This window comes from Halichoeres trimaculatus, unplaced genomic scaffold (genome assembly GCF_033239565.1).
Source record: "Halichoeres trimaculatus isolate MK-OKI-2021-1 unplaced genomic scaffold, fHalTri1.1 fHalTri1_scaffold_9, whole genome shotgun sequence".
In the NCBI taxonomy this organism is placed as follows: Eukaryota; Metazoa; Chordata; class Actinopteri; order Labriformes; family Labridae; genus Halichoeres; species Halichoeres trimaculatus.
In genome coordinates this window covers 17,376,581-17,402,500 of record NW_027437188.1, presented here as the reverse complement: position 1 = coordinate 17,402,500, position 25,920 = coordinate 17,376,581, and the positions used below count along the sequence as shown (strand labels likewise).

The following is a 25,920-nucleotide window of genomic DNA, read 5'->3' as shown; positions in this document are numbered from 1 at the left end:
TTTTGTGTCCATATAGTTTAAAAGTTTTGGCCTTACGCGGACCTCCGAAATCCTTCCAGAGGAAGGTTGGTGTATCTTCAATGAAAATCATATACATTAACAGCAAAACAGTTGCATGGCACTAATCATGATTAATACAAGTTTATGCAGAAAATGTTCTTTTTTTGGCATAAACACATCTGCTACTAACAACTAGCTTAGTATTTATTTTGCCTTTCAGCATTATTTTATAACAATGATCCATAGTTTTGGATCCTCATTTGAGTGATCTTTTAAAAATCTTTTACTCTGCATCTTTAGCCTTTTCACATTAACGGTATTGTATCAGTTGAATTAAATTTAACAGGTGTGCTCATAATGAGTTCTATTTTTTTTTTCAGCAACATGCAGTCCTACAGATTTTGTAGATTTAAGCCATGTGTGCACATTTGAAATGACAGAGTACCAGTGACCAGTGCAGTGACTGGTACCTGGAAATTGGTATAAGTATTTATTTGTAGAGTAATAAAATCTCAAAGTTTTTCAATTTAACATTTTTATTTCTCAAAATATAAACTTGTAATGCTGTGTTTATGTCCGGTATGAAAAATCGCCAACTCTTCCACTCCCTCACGGTCACAAGGATGGGTTCCGGTACTAGAAAATGGTACCATTTGATTTTACATGAATCTATACCTGATACTACTGACAGAATTTAGTCAGCACCTATAATGGCGCCCAATTTGGTACCCATTCCTAGCTGTAAGTAAATACCCTTAGTTGAGCTCATATTTGGGTCTGTGCCACCTCACTAACATACTTTAGTTTTGTGCACTTGTTGGATAGGCTAACAATATAAACATTACATCAAGAATGTGATAAAAAAAATCTTTAGCACATGGTAATACACTAAGTGAAAAGCAGCAACCTCCTGACTAAAAATAATAAAGCCAATGTGGAGTTGAACTGCAGTTCTTAGAGAGTCTGCTTGAGGCTGACTGCAGAAACATTGGAGCTCAACAACACCAAGCCAAAACAATAAGGTTATATTTATCTTTTTTGTTTATAGCCTGGTTAAAAAAAAGAATAATAATTTGGGTCTGAGTACTTCACTTCGTATCAGCTCACACTGTGTTTAGGGACAATTTCTTTATAACTTGACATTTTCAAAGTTATTAAACTCATGGCTTTTGGCCAGCCAATAGCTGTCTGCAAAGAGGCTAAAGGCCCAGCTTTTTGCCTTATAAAAAAGAAAAGCCAATGTCATCTACAGACAATGCTGTTTGTAGTGCCATCCAAACATGTCAGCTCTAATTCAGATATGGGATTAAGTCCTGAAAAAATCCTTTAACTTTTTATTTATTTTAATGAAACATGACCTGTTCTTAAGTTAAATCTCATCACATAACAACAAATATGATACGATCACAATTTGGGAAATTGCTGGTGTTACTTTAAGGGACAGCACATTAACGTGTTTTCAGTTCTGCTTGCTGATTAGTAATCCTAACTCTTTAACACGGTGAAAACCAACTTGTAAGAGCAGCAAAACTAATAGAAAGGCAGAGGGAGGCTGCTATAGAGGGTATGCGTTTACATCACTTCCCCTCTGGGACACGCCCACTTCAGTCGGACTGAGGTGTAAAACAAACCTCACTTAGCATTGTTGAGTGCGGCAGTAAACACAACAAGACCGGTTAAAATGTGGAATATGACATATAATTATGGAGAGTTGGACTGGACATTGATTTGTTAAAGCTACCAAAGAACCAGGGGTCCATGAACATGAACATGTGGAAAGAAGTCATATCCTGACATTTACTTGTACCTGATTGATTTTGTTTTAGAGTTTAGACTGAATTTAAGCCAACGCTGCCACTCATCTCCCTCTTTCTGCCACTCAGTGGGCATAACTGCAGCGACATCCGCTTGCTGTGACATCACAGGCATACCCTCTATAGGTCAGACGGTGTTTTTACATTTCTACAGTCTCATATGTTCCAGCAATGAGCGATAAAGTATCCTTATACTTGAGGACAAAGTGATTTTTAAACACAAGCCATTTATTACATGGCTGCTAACATGCTAGCAACAGAAACATAAGGCAGGACCAGAAAATGAAAAATATCTACTAAATACCACAGGGATTATGAAATTATAATGACACTGGTTTATTTTGTTGTATCTGTCACTTTAAGAAATGCACACTTAAGAACTGTGACTGTTGCTAATGTGTTTGCCTTGTGTGTGCACACAAAAGGTGGGTACTTAAAGAGTCTAAGACAGAAATGAAAAAGAAACTGAGCTGGAAACTTGAATGAGATGGAGTACGTAGAAAAACAAAGTATTTTCTGAGTAGGCATGTCTTCAGGCTAGATCACAGACATCCAGCTTACTTCACACCAGAGCCACTTTATCCAATAAGGACTCGCTCATTGAATTCCCTCATGAATGATACTGGACAGAAAGGCAGAAATGTACAGAAGCTGGAGGAGAATACAGAGAGAGGAGGCAGGAGAGAGAAATGCTGGAGAAAAAAAAATGAATGAAAAAATGGGACACGTTGACATTAGCAAAAGCTGCATCTGGCCTGAAGGAACCAAACCAGCAACACACGTGTTTGTGTGTGTGAGTGATGGAGACAGGGGGAGGAAGAGAGAGGAGAAACAGAGAGGGAGAGAAGGGATGTGTGCCTTTGTGCACATCATCCTGAGTACACATCACAGCCCAAGGCCAACTCCTTCGTCTGCTCCTCAGATGAGAACCGAGTGCTCACTTTGTGCTGCTTTAGCTCAGCTCAGAGAAAACAGAGAGCCATTTATAGAATGAATCCAATTATTCCTAAATACTGAAACTTGACCTGAAATAAACTCTTGACTTCATACCTGGATAAACTGTTCTGACAGAGAATTCATAATCAAGCACGTTGCAATTAAGATATTGTAGATAGGGCCTTGTATCTCACTTTACAATGACATCTCTTAATTATTGAATTTACTATTTCCAAAACCAACCACAATATATCAAATTAACAAGCTAAATGATTTGGCAGTGGAGTTGAAAAAAAATTGCAATTAAGTGCATGCTAGGTTTTTACATAGTTAGCTTGAAACAAGTTGTGCTAGTTAGAGACAGATGCCCAATGTTCTGAAGTAAGCTAATTTAACATTGTGTATGTACTGTTTACCAACTCCCTTCAGCCTATGGATCAACCAAGATCTTTATGTGGTTTTATGTTCCTGCGCCCCTGCCCCCAAATTTCCAATAAAACACTTTCTTTTCTCTGCCTCTCTCATGAGTAGTGTACGTTTACTTTCTCAACCATTTGTTCCCTAACCTTCTTGATTTATTGGTTTTGTGACTACCTTTATGATCCATGATAAAATGCTTCATTAAGGCCATGTCCACACATAGCTGGGTATTTTCAAAAAAAAAAGAATACCCCCGCCTTGTTTATTTTAAAAAATACTTCCGTCCACATGTAGCAGGCAAATCTGCTGATAAGAGCGGCTTGTGGCGTGACAAACCCATGTTTGGCAGTGTTTTTAAGACGTAAAACCAATGACTGCCAATCAGAATGATACCCCGTCACTCAGCTGTGACGTTTGTGAACTGAAAACTGTTTACCGGCATCTATGTGAAACCATGAAACTGGAGTTTTCCAAAATCTTCACCATGGCTGGAGTTTTTAGAAAATACCGTTTTTAGTGACGTGAAGCTGCGGTTTTGTGTGGATGACAGGCATAAACATGTACAAATATGCACGGTTTCCTAAATACCCAGCTACGTGTGGACATAGCCTAAACCTGCTGCCTAACTTGTGTCCCCTTAACCAATGTATTTCAGAAGCCCAAAATTTCAGGATACAATGCAGATATAAGACACACAGTCCTTAATCTTTGTTCAGTGACCTCACTGTGTGAGAGGTTTTAATGTCAGTCGAGGGTGTTTCTCAAGATCTACAGTTTGCTTTGGGACTTAAGAAAATATTATGCCAGGAAACTGTCTTTGCTTATCCTGCTGTAGGTCAATGCTTTTTCTGTTGATGGACGCTTAGAGTCCACACTACAGACATGTTAGCCTGTGTGTGTAAGTGTGTGTGCCTGTCATCAATATTTGGGTCAGGTTAGCACTTACAAGTACTAAATATGAATCCAGCTTTTACACTTTTTCAGCCTGAATAATCTTGAATTTTAAATATTCTGGAAAAAACCCATCCCAGCATACACAGTACTTCCAGTAGTTCCTTTCAGTAACAGTAGAGAATTCGACTGTGTTTCATCTCAACTAATTAAAGACAAACACAAACAGAGACACTGGCAGTGTAATAACAGTGAGTGATGGCAGCTGAGGACACAAAAACACTGCTTTTGGCATTTGTCCTGTGAAAATTGGACTGAGAGGAAAACGGGTAAGGGGGAGAGAAAACAGAGAGGGACAGGAAAACAAAAAAGCAATAGAGAGGGGGATAGGGAGGCAGAGAAAGTCTGAGAGATGCAAAGAGGATTAGAGGGTGAGGATATTTTGACTAGCGTTGCGCACGACCTGAACATGACCTCTGTTTAAAAATGTCATTGATTAATGTAAGTTAATGCTCAAATTTATCCAAATGCAACGTTTGATATATTAAAATATGCAATGAATATGACGTGATGAATTTTGTTTGATTTAACATTTGGGTTTTTCAATTCATTAAACGGAGAGGCCTGAAGAACACAGTTGGAAGACTACATATTTGAACCATAGTTGTTGAAAAGGTTTTTGATGTGCAAAAACACAAATATTGATTTATTCTTTCACAAGAATTAATCAATGTTTGTGTCCTAGACCATTGGTTCCCAAACTCTGTTTGTCCCCCTCCTTTTGGAGATGAAATTATTTCAGCCCCCCAGTCCCACTGCTACCACCTACAGTACATACTCTCAAAAAAAACACACTCTCAGACATGTGCTTTGCTTTCAAAGATGCAAAGGCCTAATACAGATGTAATATTCTGTTATTTTTTGGTGTGTTGTATCAGTTTTACTGAAAATGTAAAGAAAAGTGACTGATTCATATATTTAAAAAATTGGATGAGTGACAATTTTTTTCTTCAGCATTGAAACTTTTTCATTGCCAGAATTACATTACCTGTCAGTTTTCACTGTCACTCCCCCTGCCCATCAATAACCATATAACGATCTATCTGGGCTCTTTTAAATTTCATAATGAAAATAAAACTCATCCCATTCTTGTCATCAAAATACATGTACCCATGGGCAGATGTTCAGAGCTCTACTCTCCTGCTGTCAGTCCCTCACTCTGCAGGGACACGGGCTGTGTCTCACTCACTAAGTAAACAAGCACCTGATAGAGTTTAACCTTATAGCTGTGTTGTTTGATTTGTTTGTAAGTGACAATCAGCTGTTAGCTGTGGAGCTAGCTGCTTTGACGGAGAGCAGAATGAACACTGTGTTTACACCTTCATGTCTGTGCAGGAACAAAAGTGATATCAGTAATGTTTCAGCATTTAAAGGTCCCATATTATGCAAAAATCACTTGATCAAGTCTTTTAGTGAAATTTGTGGGTCTTTGGCTTTCCTCCCAGCCCACAAAATGTGATATTTAATGATAAAACCTGTACTTAGTAGAGCTTGTGAATGTAAAATCCTGACCTAAAATGAGCTGTATGGATTTTGGGGATTTGCCGATTGTCAGCGATTCCCTTTTTTGACCAATCAGGAGCAAGTCTGACCTGATTGTTCCGCCGGAGCAGATACCCCCTCCCCGCCCACTCCTCTCCCTGCTGCTGAAGAGAAATCTCTCCAGCAGCGGGGAAGAGAATGCTGAATTTGAAGACCCATCACTGCTCTGTTTTTGGCTTCAAACAGCCACATAGTTCCATCTCAGAAGAAGACAAGACTAAGTGGCTAGAGTTCATTTATCAAGGAAATGTGCCAGCTACACTCAGTAAAACTGTGCATGTGTGCGCTAGTCACTTCACGGCTGACTGCTTTTCCGACTTTGCACAGTACAACATAAGGCTAGCGAATAGACTGGTCCTGAATCCAGGCCCATTACCAACCATCCACCAACAAACCTCAGACCCTGGAAATGTGAGTATTTTTAAATGCTGTGTGCTGTGGAGCAGATATAAGAGCTTTTCCTCAGTGTCCCCCCTGTCTCTGTGTTAGCTTCAGGATGCTAACTTTAGCTGCGGTTAGCCTGTTGTTTTAGCCTGTAATGTTACGGCAAACAAGCTTCACTGTTTTCCAAACATTGTGCACTCGGAGCTCGTGGCGCCGCTCTCAGTGACGTGGAAGAGCGGAGCGGTATCAGTTGTGGCTCATTTACATATGAAGGTCACGCCCACTAAATCAGACCGTTCTGAACAGAGGGGCTATGAGAGCCTGGAAACAATGCTGCTGTGCTTGATTTATTGGCTTTTTGGACCAAAACATGTTACTACCATTTCATGAAGCCATCAATGATCCATATTAAACTGCAGAAAAGGAGCATAATATGGGACCTTTAAATCTGAAATTTATTGCTGTTGTCAACATTTAAAACATTTACGTTTCGTTACGTATTGTGTAACCTCTGTTACAGTGCAGCTCCATTTACATTTAACAGATATCACAATATTTGAAACATAAACATGTTTTGATAGGATGGAAATTTAATAAATGCATGTGGCTATACTACAGATCTTAGAATATGATTAATGTATACTGAATACTGGAAGTAAGATTAAACTGCTGTTGTTATGTGGGCAATGTGAATGGAAGAAAAATAAACCCCTACCAGAATTCAGAGTTTTCCATTGCTTTAATTTTTTAAAAAGATTAAACAGGCAGGACACACACACACACACACACACACACACACACACACACACACACACACACACACACACACACACACACACACACACACACAGGTCGATTGCATTTCACATCTGCGCCTGAAGATGAGGATGAAGTACACAGTTCAGAAACTACACAGCATTTTACATTGAGAGAAATGCACACCTTCCTCTTTACCCAAACATCAACATCCGTCAGCAAACAAACTACCAAGTGACTTTCAGCTTTATGATGTTCAGTATTTGACACGTCTTAACATTATTGTGAGATTCATGCTAATAATACTTTTAAGTTTGTGAAGTTTGAAACTGGAGAAAGGACTTTTTTTTGTTAGCAATAATTTAAAACTTTTTCGTGACAGTTCCCCCTAAAAAAAAAATAAAAACTGTGGGGACTGACTTCTGTGGTGTCCAGTGGTAACAAACCAGTGTTTTAAAGACACAGCAGCTGCACCCTTGTGAGCAGATGAGACCACGGGGAACTTATTGTCTCTCAAAACAGACAACCTCTGGCAATTAACTGCTGCATGTACGTCATCAGTGTGTGTCTGCAGCTGTGCGTGAGTTAGTGCAACTTGTATGTGTGCATTATGAGAGATAATGGAAGGGAAAAACACTCCCAGATGCATGTGATGTAATTATACCCTTGATTATCTGATTGGGTAATCTACAGGCTGGCTGGAGGCGTCCAAGACAAACACACTGTCAGCCAACTGTTGACCTAGCATAAACCTCAATGGCTCACACACACACACACACACACACACACACACACACACACACACACACACACACACACACACACACACACACACACACACACACACTCACACCTGTGTTTAAGAACGAGCTCAGTGATGCATAGATGTAGTGAGAGCCAAGTAGAGAGGCAATGAGGAAAGGAGGAGGAGTGATTTGTACTCTTCTAAAATTCTTGACGTGTTTTCTTTCTGAAACCTAATGAAAAATATGTGTGTGCGTATGACTTTGTGTGTGTGTGTGTGTGTGTGTTTCTGTGTAAGATAGAAGATAGGAGAGGGCCTTCCTGGAAGCTGTGTGTAACCAAAGAGAGGAATCTGAGCTGATCATTGTGTTACAACATCAATAGCAAACATACATATGTAGCTATTCTGTATTTATGAGTGTGTAAGAGAGAAAGAGACATGGACTGGCTGAGTCAGTGATCTCACCCTCAAGACACATAAACTCCTCGTGAAAGGAAGTCCAGCTGTACAGGGACACGCCACATTGGAGCACTTCACCAGGGCCTGGCTGTATGTTGTAGGTTGGGGGTTGTGCTGTTATGCCTCTATATGCAATGTCTGTAAGTTACATTGCTAGCTTGCTGTACAGTTAGCATTTTAGGCCTTTTTGAACTGCTTTGTCACTCATTTCAAGTGTTGAGTCAACAAATCTATTTACAATGCCACAAATTCATTAATCATAGTCAAGGACAAATAAAGAAAAAATACAAACTCACAGCAAACAAGAAAACTGTAGTACCACACAGGATGATACTGGCCTCTCTGTCATGCTCTATGGCTCCATCTTTGTTGTACGACCTTTATCTTTTTCTTAAGCCCCGTTTCCACCAAGCAGTCTGGTTTGGATCCTGTTTGCATTTGAAGCTTTTTACCAGGCTGTATGCTGTATGCCGCACAGAGCAATACAGCTGCTGCTGTCGCACACAGTAAGTGACGATTCTTTTGACCATTGAATGCTTTGCAGTGTTGCAGCTCCACCTTCTTGCACCCCAACAGAAGGGTCCCAAAAAGTGGGACGGCTCATCTTGGTTATTTGGGGATCTGTCCCAGTATTAGTCAGTGTGGAAGTGGCACAAAATGCGTGTCGTACCAAGACAAACGGAACTGAACCGCTTGGTGGAAACAGGACTTTACTGCCTTCCACTGGTCTGGCAGTGTGGTGCAATGTCTCCTTCTGCAAGAATAGTACTTGGAATCACAAGTTCCTGGTTCTTCTGGTCAAAAGCACATTTTTGTCCAAACAACTACCCTATGGCAGCAATTTCAAGCCAGTTTTGGTAACCTTTAAGCCAATACAGTGCTTAAATAAACACTTAAAAACTTCTTGAAGAGCTCTAAGGCCACAACAACAAGCTTTAAACAAGGACATATTTTATAAGGAAATCATACAGGGCACCACCTTTTTACTCATACAGCAAAAAGTTCAGATATTTCAAAGAACAAAACCATCAACAGGATGTGATTTACTTAATTTGTCAAGGTAATAGGAGTTAGATTCAGAATTTGACACTGAACTTCTCACTGTTGCTTGTGTGTCAAAATGCATACTCATGTACATACACCTTCTAATTTGAGTACATAAGTGCATTCACACTGAGAGTATGGAAAATTGTAGTGCACTTTGATTTCTCCGCTGGCACACTCAAAATAGTCAAATGTTGAGTGCAGAATGTTGAACACCATTCAGTGATGGGTGTAATGAATTTCAAAGTAATGCATAACAGTAACGCGTTACAGTCACGTAACTACTTTTTTGGGTAAAAAGTAGTGTAACGTGTTACTACTGAAAATATGGTAACGAAACGTAGTTCCTTTTTCAGCTGGGCACTACATTACTTTACCCAGTGACCGATTTGACAGCAACATTGCCTCAGCTGCACGCATGCGCAATAGTTGCGGGCTCTCATTCCACGCTGAGGCTAGTACCCACAATAGCATGCAGAGAGCAGTCAGTCATCATGACATTATTGTGTTTCTTGTCAAGTGCCCTGTGTCATTTTTAAAAATTAAGAGCACAAAAAAACAACCCCTTATGTCCTCAATGGTAGAACTTTATGTAGGCCTACACACGTTTAGGAAAGGAGATGGGGTTCTGCCCAAAGTCAAGCACCATAAAAATAATGTAAAAGTAACGAGTTACATAAAAAGTTTCTTTCCATAGAGGGTAACTAAGTAAAGTAAGGGACTACTTCTTCCAGAAGTAACCTGTAACGAGCAAACCCTACTTTTTAAAAGTTACTTCACCAACACTGACACTATATACTTGCAATAGTCACCGTCTTAGCTAGGGAGTAGAAGGAGTGGGAACCAATCAGATGATGCATAGTAGTTTCAAGTTAATGAGTAGCAAAAGAACACTTGTGAACAGTTTTGGTTGTAAAATGCAATCGTCCTATTCGGTACTTGCAAAGAGGCAGAGTTTCAATTGTGAAAGCACTACAATGTATAAATATGTGAACTGTGCTAGTAAGTACATAGCATTCATAAACCCTTTTGCTAGAAGGAAAGAAAGAAATAGGAAGAAAGGGATGGAGAGAGTGGTGCTGAATGTGAGAAGGAAAGGTGGAGGTGAGGGTTGGTTCACCTTTTTTAAGAGTGCCTGAAGAGGCAAGGTTATGGTAAAGGTCCTGAAACTCGACTTTAGAGCAAGACTTGGAGTTTTGTTTGTATCGACCTGACAACTGATGTTTGAGTGCACGCATTGTTCATGCCACGGTAAGTCAGTGCCCTAGTTTGGCCACCCAAGTAAAAAAGCGTATCAATGAAAAACCTTTGGTTGCTTGTCTGCACCCTAAGAACATTTCAGTGCAACAACAAAGTGAAAAGCAAATGCAAACTATTCCTACATGAATTTAGTTTTAAAATCTCTCACTTAGTACAAATATAAACAAAGTGCTTCTGAACTGCCAGTGCTCTGCATCTCCGTCAATCTAGTACGGGAGAGAAAGAGGAATTCCCTGACTAAAATGTGCAAAACGGAACCTCCACTATTATTTTTCTCAAAGCGCTCTCTGGGATGAACCTAAGCAGATCTGTTATTAGTCTCACCTGCTGGCTGTCTGCTGACTGCAAAGCCAGACAAACAGACAAACACACAGATATATGGGACACTCCTAGACTCTGCTCATTGATGCCCTCCAGTCTAGGCTGACAACCCTCCCTCATCCCCCACTCTCACCTCTCACCAAGAATATTTTGGAGCTAAAACACACCATTGAATTGAGTAACAAGGCAATCCTTGTCCAAGGCCACCAAACCTCATTTGGAGAGCCAGCAGGGAAGCCACTGCATGCGTATGTGTATATATGTGTGTGTGTGAGTGTGAGCACGTGGATGCCGTAGTGGCCAGGCTAGGTTAAAATTATTTGCTACTGGCTCTCAGTAGCAAGAAGCAGAGACCACTTATTCACTTACTCTCTCAAACACACACACACACACACACACACACACACACACACACACACACACACACACACACACACACACACACACACACTTTTTTCGGTTCTTGCTCTCTTCCCCCGGTTCTCTCCTCTCTGCGGGGGCATGTGGCACGGAGCCATATTCACATTACATGGAAGCAAACACAAAAACACATGCAATATCTGTCACACAAACCATATGTAGTGGATATAAACCTGCCTTGGAAGTGTGTGTGTGTGTGTGTGTGTGCGTGTGTGTGTGTGTGTGTGTGTGATGGTGTGTTTAGAGCAGCACTGAGTGCTTGATCACTGGGACCAGATAGATAGTTGTCCTCTTACCATCAACACTACTGTTTTTTGGCAGCCATCCTCCTCCTCTCACTCCCCCTCTTTCCCTCACCCTCCCCAGCAGATCTTTCAACACACTCTCTCCCCTCCCCTCTCTTTCCTCCCTCCCTCTGCTCCTGTCTCACGCAGCAGCTCCTGCATTAGCTCCCCTCAAGCTGGTTTTCCCCTCTCCTCCCCTTCCCTCTCACACACATTTGGCCACTTGAAGGCAGCTTGATGCAGCCCGTGCAAATGCCAGTTTATTCCTCCCTTTCAATCACTTCTACACTTAAATCATCAAAATTAGTTTATTCACATTTAGAGTACTTCAGCTCTTGTCAGCCTCTTTATTCCCTGGTTTCCTTTCTTTTTAATGAAATGATCCATTCAGTAAAGCTGCACATTTTCCAAATCCTTTCTAAAAATTTCCAACATCCATCTCACTTTTTTTCAACATGCATTTCTTCAAATTTCATTCATCTTCTTCCAACCTTTTCCTTGCCTGAACTCTTATTTTTCTTCTAGATATTCTTTTTTCCAAGTACGTACAGTCCAAGAGGGTTGATATAGTCCTATCTATTATGTACTGATGTTTTTGGCATGTATTTGAGTTTAAATTCACGTCTTCTTTCCTCTGGAAAGTATTTGAGTAGTCTCATGTACAACATTTTTTTAATGGTGGGTGTTATTGGGTAACCTTAACCCAGTATTTTAAACACAGATATAAAGAAACAATGCTGAATGGGAAACGTTGTTTCCAGCCATTTTCTTACTCTTAATGGCGATTGATTTGATTCTCAGAGGACAGAAGAAGCAACTCAACCAACCCCTTTGTCAGACAGCGGTGGAGTGGCAGGGTCACAGCAACCAGTGAATTTGCATAAGGCATAAGCAAAGCAGTAAATCAGGGGTGGCCAACCTGCGGCTCGTGAGCCACATGTGGCTCTTTGCCTTTTGGTGTGCAGCTCTTCGATCCATTCATAAATATATATATACATATCTAGTTATGAGTAGTGGTGTGCTGATCAATCTGAAATATCAATAAACTGATGCCAACGAGATCAGTATTGATCAATGTTTGGGTGTACAGATTGATATTTAAGTTTCAGTCGGTCTATGAACGGCCGGTTCTGCCTGACGACCGCTTGCTGTGGATGGGTGGGGGGTGGGTGGGGGCTGTCACCGGTAGAACCGGCCGTCTTCTCCAGAACGTCCATTTGGCCAGTCCGCCCCTGATTGTCACCCCCTGATCAAGCATCTTGTATTTGTTCATCCCTGACCTGAAGGTTGGAGCACAAAAAGGTCTTTCTGTACAAGGAGAGCTATTTGATCTTGTAAGTGAAAAGTGCATTTGAAATACCAATGGATATGTTTTATTTACCTTAATACAAATGAGAACTTCTCAGTTGTGTTTTGCGACTAAATTTTAGGAGACGCTGTTTCTGCTGCTACTACTAGCTGTGACTGGGGCATTTTTTGAAGAGGAGGCCATGGTGCGCTCAGTGTATACCCTTGCGTAGAAGTCTGTGTTTGTGCAGAAGTAAATGCTTCAACGAGTTGGAAATTCTTTCTCCCTTGCATTAGTTGTCAAGTGGCCGTGTCATTATGTGATCATGACCCAATATGACATGGGTCCTCACAGCAACTTCTGTGGACTCATTAATTTTCACTGAGGTTTAACCCTGCAGGATTTATATTCTTGACAGAAACCAGAGCTTGACACTAAATGTGCTTTATCAAATCCCTACTTTTAAGTCACACATGTTGTTGGAAAGAGAACAGATATTGCAGTGATCATGTGTTACACCCTGGTGGATAGTGGCCAATAAAAATTGACTTGCGTATCAAAAATACAAACATCTACATTATTTTAATGACATTTTATTCAGCATCTTTGTGAAACAAAGTCACAAAGCTCCGCCAGAACAGGTTTTGGTGTCTCCCTGGAAATGTATCTGCGTCAACAAGAGAAAGTGGGCCTTCCTTTAAATAGATCTTATCGCTTCTCCTTTCCCATCTTCTTGCATGCACACTCTGAAAATAATGATGTATTTAAAAATACATGTGACTTGACTTTTATGACATTAAAAGTTAAAAGCAATTCAAATTTGGTATATTTTGATGCCCTTGGCTGAACAAGAGGCTGGTGGTCTGTAATGAACTACACGATGAAACACAAGTCAACAGAACCATAAAAATGTTGTAGCTTTTATTGGATTTTCTATTTTTGGCTACGGTTATCTCGTACATTCTGAGTGTTTTCAATTGAATGTGACCCAAAAACAACCAGCAAGGCCTTTCCCCTGAAATCCCCATTCCACAGAGACCCCAGCCAAAACACAAACAACTTCCGTCTAAACACAAACCCTCTGTGTGGACCCAGAGCAGAAACCTCACTGTGGAAAATCCTCACGTTACCATACTTACCATTTATTTATGATGTTTCCTCTTATAAAAAATAAGGTCACTGGTGCTATTTGGGAATACAACCTTAAAACAACTGACTCAATTTCTCAAAAAGAAGAAGAAAATACAGAATAAAGTCATTGAGCTGATGCTATTTTCCAGCTAGCAGCTCAGCAGAGTGCCTGTCTTGCCTCTGGCTTGGCATGCTGCACCAGCCTGCTTCATAAATACTGCAGAGCTGACGTTTGAAGAAAGCCCCTCTTCTCCCAGGTACAACTGCACTCTGGAGAGCTTCATTATCTACAGTATGATTAATCTGGATCAAAAAACAGCGAGTGTATGGGACAGGAAGAGAGACTTTCCAAGAGACAGAAACAAAGGAGGAAAGGGAGGGTGAGAAGCAACGCAAGCAAAAACATATGTGACAGGACCAAACTCCTTCATGACTGACTCATAAAATCTTGTCATTAGTAATATTAGTTTGACATGACGTATTACCAGTGAGTGGTGGTGGGCAGTAAGCAGTACTTATGAACTACTCGACCAATCAAACCTTAGGGTCCCCAAACCAGAGGACTTTTAGGTTGCTACGAAACAAAAGGCATTAACAAAGCACTTACCACATATTAATAAAGTAATACTGCACATTAGATTGAACAGGAGAAACTCAGCTACAAACACTGTCAAGTCATACTTCAACCTGTAAGGTTGTTTGCAATTTCGTTGTACTTGTTATAATGACAAAGTTCTTTTCTAAAAATGAATGATAATGTGCTATAATACACATTTTAATTAAAAACAAGAACTAAGGCCCCAGGCTTTTTCCGATTCCCTTTCTCCCGATCGCCGACCATTAAAAAATGCCTTGATCAGCCCCGATTCCGATCACGTGATCTGATTGGGACATCCCTACTCTGAACAAATCTCACAAGTATTCTCTTTGTTATGACACCAGAATGATTTAAATAGATCTTTTAGATTTCATTCATTTTTCTAGCTGAGACCCAAAAAGAGGCCAGGGCTTAAAGGGTTAACAGCAACCAACCTCAAGATTTTGTACTGCTCCTTATTATGAACCTATATGATCCTATTGGTTACACAGACTGATGTTCAGCACAATTCTAACCTTTTTTTTTTCCTATCCCTGCCACTTATGTAAAAAATTTCACTCACTCAATTCCAAGTTGTCTGTGCTTGTCGCCCTTTTTAATTGTGTAGCTGGTTGCTCCTATTACTGTTTCTTGTAATTTGGAGCCACTATACTGGAAATGTGAAGCATATGAGTTCCAAAAAAGTAAATTATGTTCTCTAAATAAACATAAAGCAGCAGAATGTACACCCTTGTGTTCTTGACTGCACTAATGCATCAAGTGTTTTTTTTTCTAAAGAAAGTAGTAAGATTTTTTTTTTTTTTTAACCAAGTTCTTCTGTATTTTAACAGCTATTTAACTAAAAAACTGTCACTTTGGAGTTACATTTCACTAGTACACCTGTTAAGATTCATGTAGTGAAGTTGAATACTTAGTCCACAGCGAAGACTCAGATTACATCTGTAGCTCATCTGCTCTCTATCCAGCTGCGTGTATGTAAACAAATGCAATATAGAGCACAGAAAGGTAGAAGTTAATTATCTTATGTTTGCAGAGCTGGAGGCTGCAGTTCTATAGCCAAGATTCTGGAACTGCATCTCGTGGACCCATATTCTGCAGCAACATTTATGACAAGAGCTTGGGGTGGGGTTAGACACTAAGAATTGTTTCATTAGACAATAAAGTGATTATATTACAAGCAGGGATAAAACTGGAAAACTAGTTTGAGTTAAGCTTGAAACAGATTTGTATTACAAAAGTGCTGCTATTTCTTGGAATTACCGCAAAATTCAAATGCAGCCCATGTATTTGTTGACTCTATCCCACACATTAGTCTCCATGTCCCTCAGGTCCGACTGATCACAGCATGTGGTCGGCCACAAGAGGACATGTTGTCCCTAGCATCTGTTCAATTGGAAGGGTCTCTTTTTTAAACATTTCAAAGTTCAACTTGTCATCAGTCCTGTTCCAGATATCACGAGGTGGGACAGGTAATGGAGCTGTTCTAATAGCGCCGATGGTCCACTCAGTCATCGTTCCCTGGATACCAATAAGCCTCAAACAACCAAGCAGCAAGTCAAATGGATAGTGTGGCAACAGCTGCAAAGCTTCAAAAAAAGAGTGTGAAATGTACAAAACAAGAAAACATTTAGGATTTAAGTTGTATACTCTTCAAATTGAACGTTTTTAAGTATCCTCAGAAACACCTCATTTTTTGTCTGCTGATTCAAACAACCCAAACATAACTAGATATGAGGAGAAATTTGCCTGGCACCATAGTCCCGGGCATACAAACCACTGGTTACAAACGGAGAGACTAGTTGGAAAAAGATAGGGACATGATTTCTTGTTACACTGAAAAAAAGTCCGCTATTTAAAAAAATAAACAAGAAATTTTCCCATGCAACTTATGAAAATGCCAGATAAGATGGAAAATACAAATTCAAAATAATTTTGATGGATTAAAGTAGTAAAAGAGTGTTTTGTATTGTATAAAAATTTTACTATATAGCAATAGCAAGTATAAAAGCTAGAATGTAAATTCACATTTTTTTAGTGAACAGATGAGATAAAGGAGACGTTTGAAGTCTGAAACGGGCAAGGCTCGCTGACGTCAGTTTTACAAGTTTGATTAAAAGTTATTCATCGAGGTACTGGGGCATTGCTGCAGCACTTGTTCCGTAGCAGCTTTCATAATGCTGATTTTATTATCAAGGTTTTCTACTGTGCGCTCAGAAACACCACACGCATTATCTCTGTTCAAGATCGCCCAACTTTCTCTTTTTTACTTGATTAACACACAGATAACGGCTGTTCGTCCATGTGTATTCTTGAAGTATAATCTCCATTTCTCCAGCTAAGAAAATGTTTTTCTTGATCATCTCTCAGTCACACTGTTACTGCTCGCCAGGTTTATTGCTGTTTATGAGTGCTAGACATGCGCAGTTCAAATTTTCTGATGGGGTTTTCCAGGAGGTGCTCCTTAATTATGACGTAATCTGCACCTGCAAATGTTGCTTTCATGGTGTAATTAGTTAACTGACTGATTATTTGCAGTTGTGCATGCAGTTAACGCTGCAGCCAAATGAGTTGTTCCATAACAAAACGTTAGAACTGATGATCCCGTTTGTTTAATGACTGAACATGCATACGGGCCCTGATCTTGTTAAAGAGGGGCTACTGTGTTTTGTAGGCTTCATACTGCCCCTCTGGTACTCCCATAGCTTTACAAGACTTAAAGCTAAAAATAAAAAGTGAAAAAATAAAAATAAAGTATTTTTTCACACTGATATTTTAGATGTTGGGGCAGAACTCTGGACAGAACTTGGTGTTTGAGGCCCACCTCATGCAATGAAGCATCACTTTCAGATAGACTTGTGAAGATCTCATGAAGGTCTTGTGCTATTTTTACAATGAAATATTTGAGCAGTTAACAGGCAGATTCAAGTATTGCTACCACATATGAAATGTTGCGGTCTGAATATTAGCACACATTTAGTTTGAACATCCAGCATAGTTAATCTAATCCATGTTTAAAATATGGGAAAGCATAATACCCCCTCTTTAAGCTCGTCTTTCTCATTCACATGTCCTCTCTCTGAAGGAAAAGTACGAACAGAGTAATCACGAAGGATTACACTGCTTCTTCATCTGAGTCTCACTTTGGTGATATCACCCACCCAGGATGATCTCAGAGGATTCCCACACTATATGCAGATTTATATGAATCATCAACTTCACTCTCATGTCACAACACTTTTATTAGTCTCCTGATGTATGTATATCATAGTATTCATAGCCTCACATGAGCAAAACATGTATAAGAAACACTTATAGTGCAGGAAGACTTAAGGGTATGAAGAGAGGATCTACAAGAGGATGACAAACTTAACGTTAAGTTACAGCTTAAATAACTAGAGTCTGATCAGACTCAGAATCAGGTTTTATTTCCAGGTACATTTGCACATACAAGACATTTGGCATGGTGTATTGGTGCTAACATTTAACAAGGAAAGAACTCAGATTTGATGAGGTAACTCATAGATATTGATAGAAACAAAACAAGAACATAAATGATGGACTGGTTACACTAAAACTATGAAGAGGCATTGAAGAGTCATGCTCCAATATTCAGCTCTGTTATATACAGATAGCGTGTTTTTTTGTTTCAAGGAAAAGGGCACTTTGTTATCATGAGATAACAACAAAAACAACTGCTTATCATGAGAAAACAAAAAAATGTTTCCTGTATTGCTTGTAATGTTTATCAAAGATAAGGACTTGTAGACCAGCAGGCATAGTTGGAGTCTGGACAACTGTAGAAATTAGTTTACACTGAAAATGTTGGACCATGCAGCTCAGCTGAGTGACCAGTGCATCACACTTTCCCTCAGTTGTCGTAGAAAGTAGGGAATGCAGTGACTTTCGCGTCTTGTCACATTATATGCAAATTTTTACATCTAGGTGTCTGTGACTGTCTCAGGCCCATGAGAAGTATTGACACCTCTTAACAAAACTATGACACACATACTTGCTGTATGAATGGCAATCTTATGTAAGAGCTGTAAATCCTGAACAGGAATTACTGGAGCTGTAACAGGCTGCTAGTGTCTTAACTAAAAGTTTATCTGGCACAATTTTATTTGGTCGTTTGGTGTAGGTGGAAAACCCTGTGTAGCATCCCCATATAGAAAAAAAAACATATGAACTGTTCTGGATAAAAGTCCCTAAAATATTAGAAAACTCATGTGGCAGAAAACTGTAGCTTAGCTTTCATACTGTTTTCTCAGCAGTTTCTCACTGAAGGCTGCTGGTCATCTGTGGCTAGGGCAATTACACATGACATGTAGGTCATACAACCCCACTCAATATACTTAACCAATGTGTTAAACCACCACCCAGTGTAAGGTGTTTGCCATCACTACCATCACACTAATTTACTTGTGTCCTTGAACAATAAAAATGTATTCTAGTAGTTGTTTAATTTTGATAAATTTCTGACTTCTCTTAAAATTCAAGTATTCTGGCTCAAATTTAAGGAAAAAAACACACTTCTCTTCAATCTTGAGAATTCACACATGAATGTAGCTTCGTACTTCAATTAGCTTATATGCTTCCATAATGGCTGAATATAGAAAGGGTACTTATTTACATTTGTTCATACCATAGAATGTTTAATAAATGGATGTCCATGGTGTTTCTGTTTCTGACACAGAGTTTTCACGATTCAGACTGAACACGAGAGAAACATGTTTACAGCCTGGTAGAAGAGAAGACTTAAAGAACGCAGTCCTGCTAGCAATCTGTATCGTGCCCATGCAACTCCAAAGTCTAGCTTGTTTGGCCAGTGTGATCACAAGTGTGCCATGCTCAGGCACAGGTACACTCCCCTCTTTGGCACGCTTCGGAGAGGTGTGCTTCATTGTGGTACCCTTCATGCGTGAGCACTAGCATGCAGACATAATGTATAATCGATGACGTATGATAGCTGTGACTGCTCCTCTCAGCAATCATTTTAAACAATAAGGGGTGTTAAAAAGCTGTGTCGGACTAAAAAAACCTAACATAAGCCAAATGTTCTTCATTGGCTGACTTTTTCACTTCATGTAAACAAACGCTCCATGATGATGTAGGTGGGCCATGTGTGGGCCAAGTCTGGTTCATACTGGAGTACTGTGACCACAGGTAAAACTGGCCACGGGGAGGATTGTGCTTTAGTACAGCATTGGTTTCGATGGTCAGTTTGAAAGCGCCTCTACTGGCTGTTAAATTTTGCTCTTTTGGCTCTGTGATTTCTGTTGATTTCTGTGAAGCCTGTCTCAAGCAGACAAGTGCAGTAATGACACCCCTGCATGAGTCAGCATCCCTGATGGCTGACCCAGCCAAAACAATGTCTTAGATACCCCTGTTATCCAGAGTTTTTGTCTTGAGAAAACATTTAACTTTTGTAGGAAAAAAATAATAATGTGTATGTGTTTGTATGTGTCCTGACCTAACTGTAAAAGAAAAGACAAACGTATTGGTCTGAAGATGCTCCAAAAAAAGTTTCATTGTTTAAGAAAACTTAAATTCTTGCTGAGTCATTTAGCCAACCTAGAAATCGTTTCAGTCAATCCTGGTAGGATTGGAAACAGTGCAGATCACTGAAGACATGGGGAATAGCAGAGGGTCAGAGTAGGACCAGAGCCACATGCATTAAGGACTTTAGCTTCAATACATGGGGAGAGCATTCTAACACCTCAAATACACCAGGTACATCGACAGTCGTGCTCCACTCTATTGTTTGTTGACTGTGTTTGTCAACTTACACCGGTTGAGTGTTCAGTCTGGCAAGCCAGATGACTGACAGACAGCTGGAGTCACAAGACTGAGGAGTTCCCGCACTTTCAACTCTATTAATAAGCCTCTCTTCATATATGTTGGGCTATAAAACCTCAAACCTTTTGACTCCTGGTCTGGCTCTGCCCACTATCTCTGTTTTGCGTTGTAGTCATGCTAAATATGATCAGATTTTGACATGGTTTGTTTTATTTTAAAGGTCACTGGGTATTTTTAGGTAGTTACATTGCACTACTTCCCGTCCAGCTCCATCTACTCTCCAGTGAATTGACATATCACAGCTTCGGCATCCAGCAAAAGTAGGATGGTGGCGTGTTAGCCACGAACTGCCAGACCAGCCTCGCAGCCGGACCACAGCAGAGCAGATCCAGTGTATGATGACACATTGACTTGAATGGAACCCTGTCTGATCCGTGCCTTGACAGAGCCAAGCCAGACTGCAGATGCATCTGGTGTGTTTCAGATGTTAGTGCTGTAAACTTTTTAATCTAACAGATAGCAAATATAAATACTGTAAAAAAAGAATACCATTGGTAAATTATTAAATCTGATGCACGAGGAACAACAAAATACACCGATTTTTGGAGCACAATATAATCTGGCTATTTGCCACTGAGCTTAAAATATCCATATATGTATGATAATAAAAAAGGACCAATATGAACGTTGTTAGGAAATTTGTTCTGGGGGCCAAAAATCAGTTTTTCATGTTGAATGGGAATGTTCAAATCTCTGAGTTAGATCATTTCCCACGACAGAGCACATCTGCCTCATTCATGGATTTTAGGTCACTTTCTGCTAAAAACAATTATGGGGCTCACTGTACATCTGCAGCATCACATCACCTCTCAACACTTCATTTCGCAAAAATAAAAACTCCTTCAAACCCCTTTTCAATGATACATTTTACTGATAATTTGAAAAAAAAAAAATAAGAGAGACTTGCAAAACGACCGTGACATGCATGAGCTGGTGCAGCACCTGTGGGGACACACATCAAATCTGACTCCATGAAGTTATGGAGCACGTGCACAACACCACTACTCAGCACCAGGATAAACAGACGCGTTCAAAATATTTAGATCTGACCTAACTCCTGTGATGGCTCACTAAGGTACACACAGACACTCACAGGGACACTTAAACTCGGCATGCTAAGTGTCCCTGCCATTTGCTTATCAGCAGCACAAACAACGCGAGCAATGATGATGGCCAAATTAAGAGCAGTGTCACGCTGAAGGTGAATTGTGGATGCGGCCATTCAAAGCATTACAAAAGGAAGAAATCTACATATTTCTAACAGGTTATGGATCAGAGTTACGGTGTAGACCTATGCTGCCAACAAATCATCACTATCATCATAGTAGTGCTTTTTATTACACGCTTGCTGTCCCGTTTAGCCCGTTGTCATGACAAAGGCGCGCGTAAAAGCTGTCACTCATACCAGCAGACACAAACAGAGGTTATAGAGGAGGTTTGCAGCTTTTGAAAGGTCAAAGCACTTCGCTGTGGGCTGATAAAGGTGTCCAAACTTAAGGTTGTCTTACCTGGTCCCGCGGAATGCACGGCAGCGAAGTCCTGCGGTGGGACTTGCTGTTGCTCTGACTGTGAGCCATCATTTCCGAGGCCGCTACGGAGCTGGACCTCCGTCTCCTTTTGAAGACAGGGATGTCCTCCTCCTTCGCCCCGGTCACAGAGCCACAGCACCCCGTCCCGCTGGTCCCTGAGGCCGGCAGGAGCCGGTCAGCATACCTCGCAAGCAAAACCCCCAGCAGCCCCAGCAGGTAGGCCAGGTAGGGTCTCCAGCTGGCCCGTACCCTGCTCAGAGAGACGAGGGAGACGGCCCTGATGACGCTGATGAAGACGAGGATGGACACTCCCTGACGCAGGCGGACGACCAGCAGAGCCCCGCTGCCCAGGCAGCCGAGGACTACCAGGGTCGCGGGGAGGGAGAGCAGCTGCTCCTCGGCACCGCGCAGAAGCGACTGTGCAGCGGCTTCGCCCAAGTGACACACCGCCAAAAGAAACCCCACGGTACGGATCAGCACCCCGCAGCGGATCAGATACAGCCCGACCCAGAAAAAGGCACATATGAGAGTAAACACGGGGGAGACGCAGTTGTATGCAGTGAGGAGTAGCTCCACAGTGCAGCCCGCCGCGAATTGAAGACTAGAACCGGAGCTGTTTCCGCTGCTGCTGCTGCTTGCATCCCAGTCGACCAATCTGAGCAGCAGAGCGAGAATAACGGAGACGGAGGCAACGCAGACAGTAGACGACACTCCTCGGCGAGTCCATGTCACGGCGACTCTCAGCCACGACTGGCTTCCTGCGTCCTGGTGCAGCGGGGTGACACATGTCTTCACGTAGCCGTTGCGCTCCAACGCAGCCCGGGGATATTTTTCATGAGCGCTTCTTGATGAACCTCTGTCGCTGTCTGCCTCCAAGGCCATCGCTACCGGTCAGACAGGCGAAGTACTTGAACGCTGACCGTCCTGGGATAAACTTGATTGATTTAGTCTTTACATTTTCCACCTGAAATTACAATGAACACGTCCCCCCTGCACTAAAACAGTAGTCAGTGCCTCTGAAAGAAAAGTAGAATAACTTTTACATCAATCATAAGAAGAAAAGGAAGAAAATGAAACGCTATACTCCAGGGATTTACAACTTTTCCTCTAGTTTTGTGGTGCAGAACTTCCCAATTACATCTGGTCTAGTTGCCCCTGTATGTCAACCAGTGAACCAAAAACAGCAACCTCTGGCGTTTCACACATCTAGGCCACTGCCTCCGCTCCTTCCCATAGTCTCTCTCTCACCCTCACCCTCTTTCTCTCCCCTCCCACCAGACACTATCCCTTTTTTGTGCCGCTCCGGTGATTCCTCCCTCACGTTCCGGCTCCTCTTCCCCGTGTTTCGGCTTACTCTGCAGGCTGCCCTGGATGTGCCTCAGTCTGCTGTGGATGGATGCCATGTTTACATGAAGATTTCCTGCCTTGTTCAGGAAGATGGAGGAGGCCCATTAAGAGAATTAACTATGATGATCCTGTAATACATTTTAGAGGCACTGCAGTGTGTTAATATGACAGGGGATGAAAAAGGGATGTGGTAATGGTACCTCATAACTCCAAGCTGTGTCGTTAATCAGTGAAAGGTCACTTAAACCTCACATCATAGATTTTTTTCTGAGACATTTTCAGCAATAAAACCCAAAACCTGCTCCCTCTGTTATATGTTTACAACATTCACATGTTTACTCCTATGTTAAGCAAGATAAGAATACTCTGCAGTCACGTAAAACTCTTCTTTATTATATCTTCTCTTGTTCCTGATTTAAAAAAAAGAAAAACTAGTTAACTGGTTCACAGCCTCCAAGTAGACCCTCATCTAAACCACTGTTGTGTCTTAATGTGCTCCTCAGCTCTCTCTTCAAGAGCTCAGTTCAATGTCAGATGATCTTAAGTCACACCACCAGTGTAACAAAAGCACAAATCAAACAAATAATTAGTCCTAACTTACCACATAGGGAAGGGGGGATTTGGATAAGACAAGATCTCATTCTTCACCACAACTTTAGCATTGGTGGCACCAAACATATTCAAATGATTATCTGCCTCTAAAAAAGTTTATACATCCAATTTGACTAACAGTGAAGCTGAAATTCACAACTCTTCACAGTATGAATGGATATTGTCATAGCACTGTGCACTTTTAGTACAGGAGTTCTTGTGAGGGGAAAACAATCCTGTCACGTGTCAAATAAAAAATTATCTCTTTCAATTAAATGTTCATTTGAACCCTGTTTTCTCTAGCTTTCATAATCAATTTTTAGGACTTCATCTTATATGTCTTTGGTAAAACTATTCAAAGTACCCTAAGCAAAAAATGCATGGTACATGGTTGTGTGTTATTCCTGTGAGATTCAACCCACCTTTTTACAAAAGAAACCTAAGATTGAAAAAAAAAAATGGAGAAACATGCCATCACCCTCTAGAAGTTAAAATCAGGCGTTATATTTAAATGGTAACATTTATTGCACTTTCAACATGCAGAAATCAGCTGCTAAAGAATTAAACATATACAACATTTTTTCACATACACACTCACAAACACACTCAAACATGGATGAACATTCCTTTTTTATTTACACTGCTCTGACATATCAATGTTCAGGTGTAACTCTAAACTCCTTGTAAGTCACTGCTTCACTTTATCATCAAATTTACAGCCTGGCACCTCAGTGTGTAACTTCTGCTTTCCAGACAGTACAAGCCTTGTTTCTGTTGTCATAACCTTTCTGGATAATGGCACATAAAACCATTTGTCATGTTCTGACACAGCGGGACGTCATTGGCCAGTTGTTCAGCTGCCAGAGACAACACACTGCCGGTGCTTGTGCCTTTTAAAGGAGAAAGCAAGCTGTGCTGCTGCCCCTGAATGACAAGCCTGTACGTGCAAGTCTGTATGTATACTGATAACTCCGTGCTCATGACTGTTGGTTACATGTGTGAATGGAAGAGAGAAAATAGAGTTTGTCCCAGGGGAGTGTGTGGAAGTGAAAAGACTGCTCTCTATCCTTTTTTAGCCTAATGATGTTTGCAGGTTGAGTTCGAACCTTTTCCTGCTCCAAAGAGGGTACTCGGTACAAACTGCAGCTTGCCACTGCATGTAACTCAAGAGCACCTGTAATCCAAAGACATAGCTTGCTGCTCTCCCTAGAATAAGCTGAATTTGATCATACAAGAGTCTGATTAAGCTTCATGTTTTGATGAACACCCTTAAACTGTAATTTGAACATGCCTGTGCAACAATGACTGCATGTCAGGTAAGTCAGAGGTGCCTCTGGTGATGAAAAAATGTTATCTCAATGTCCTTCAAACCTATAAGTGAAAAGAAAATTCAGTGCAGTGTGTGCCATTGGAGAAATTCGACCACAGATATCAGACAGAAAATTGATTTCATTAGGCTGTTAATATGTTGATTTTGCTGTTAAAGTCAGCTTTTTGTGTCAGCAATGGGTGTGAATGCACTTAACAGAACTTACAGAGCTAGTTTCAGGTAGATAGTCCCAAAACTGCAGTTTTTAGCACTTACTGCATCGGCTTCATTCCTTGCAAATGGAGTTTGCAACTTGGGGTCGGCTCCATTAAGGCTTACTTCTACATCTAAAATTAAGAACCAATTGGAAATTAAAGTCTGAAATTCAAAGTTAAGCTCCAAAATGATAAAAGCATGTTTTCCCTTTAAACAGTCAAAGTCAAAGAGTAAGTATGTGGTATATAAACAGAACTCTGGGCAACTAAAAACAGTGATAAACATTCAAATAATGGCAGTATTACTTTTTTGTTTGCAATGTTTTGGACTAATTTAAAGGTCCCGTATTATGCTCCTTTTCTGCAGTTTAATATGGATCACTGATGTCTTCATTAAATGGTTGTAACATGTTTTGGTCCAAAAAGCCAATAAATCGAACACAGCAGCATTGTTTCCAGGCTCTCATAGCCCCTCTGTTCAGAACGGTCTGATTTAGTGGGCGTGACCTTCATATGCAAATGAGTCACCACTGACACCGCCCTGCTCTTCTGCGTCACTGAGAGCGACGCCATGAGCTCTGAGTGCACAATGTTTAGAAAACAGTGAAGCTCGTTTACTGTAACATTAAGGCTAAAACAACAGGCTAACCGCAGCTAAAGTTAGCATCCTGAAGCTAACACAGAGACAGGGGGGACTCTGAGGAAAAGCTCTTACATCTG

At 40.8% G+C, this 25,920-nt stretch overlaps 1 protein-coding gene across 1 annotated transcript in view; it reads right to left on the bottom strand.

The window, feature by feature from the left end:
• LOC141797849 (cGMP-inhibited 3',5'-cyclic phosphodiesterase 3A-like) overlaps positions 1-22,620 on the bottom strand; it is a 56,404-nt gene extending 33,784 nt beyond the window's left edge. Inside the window, exon 1 of the mRNA XM_074679533.1 lies at positions 21,718-22,620. Coding sequence (XP_074535634.1) covers positions 21,718-22,620 — 903 coding nt within the window. The remainder of the gene's footprint in view (positions 1-21,717) is intronic.
• Between the last annotated feature and the right edge of the window lie 3,300 nt (positions 22,621-25,920).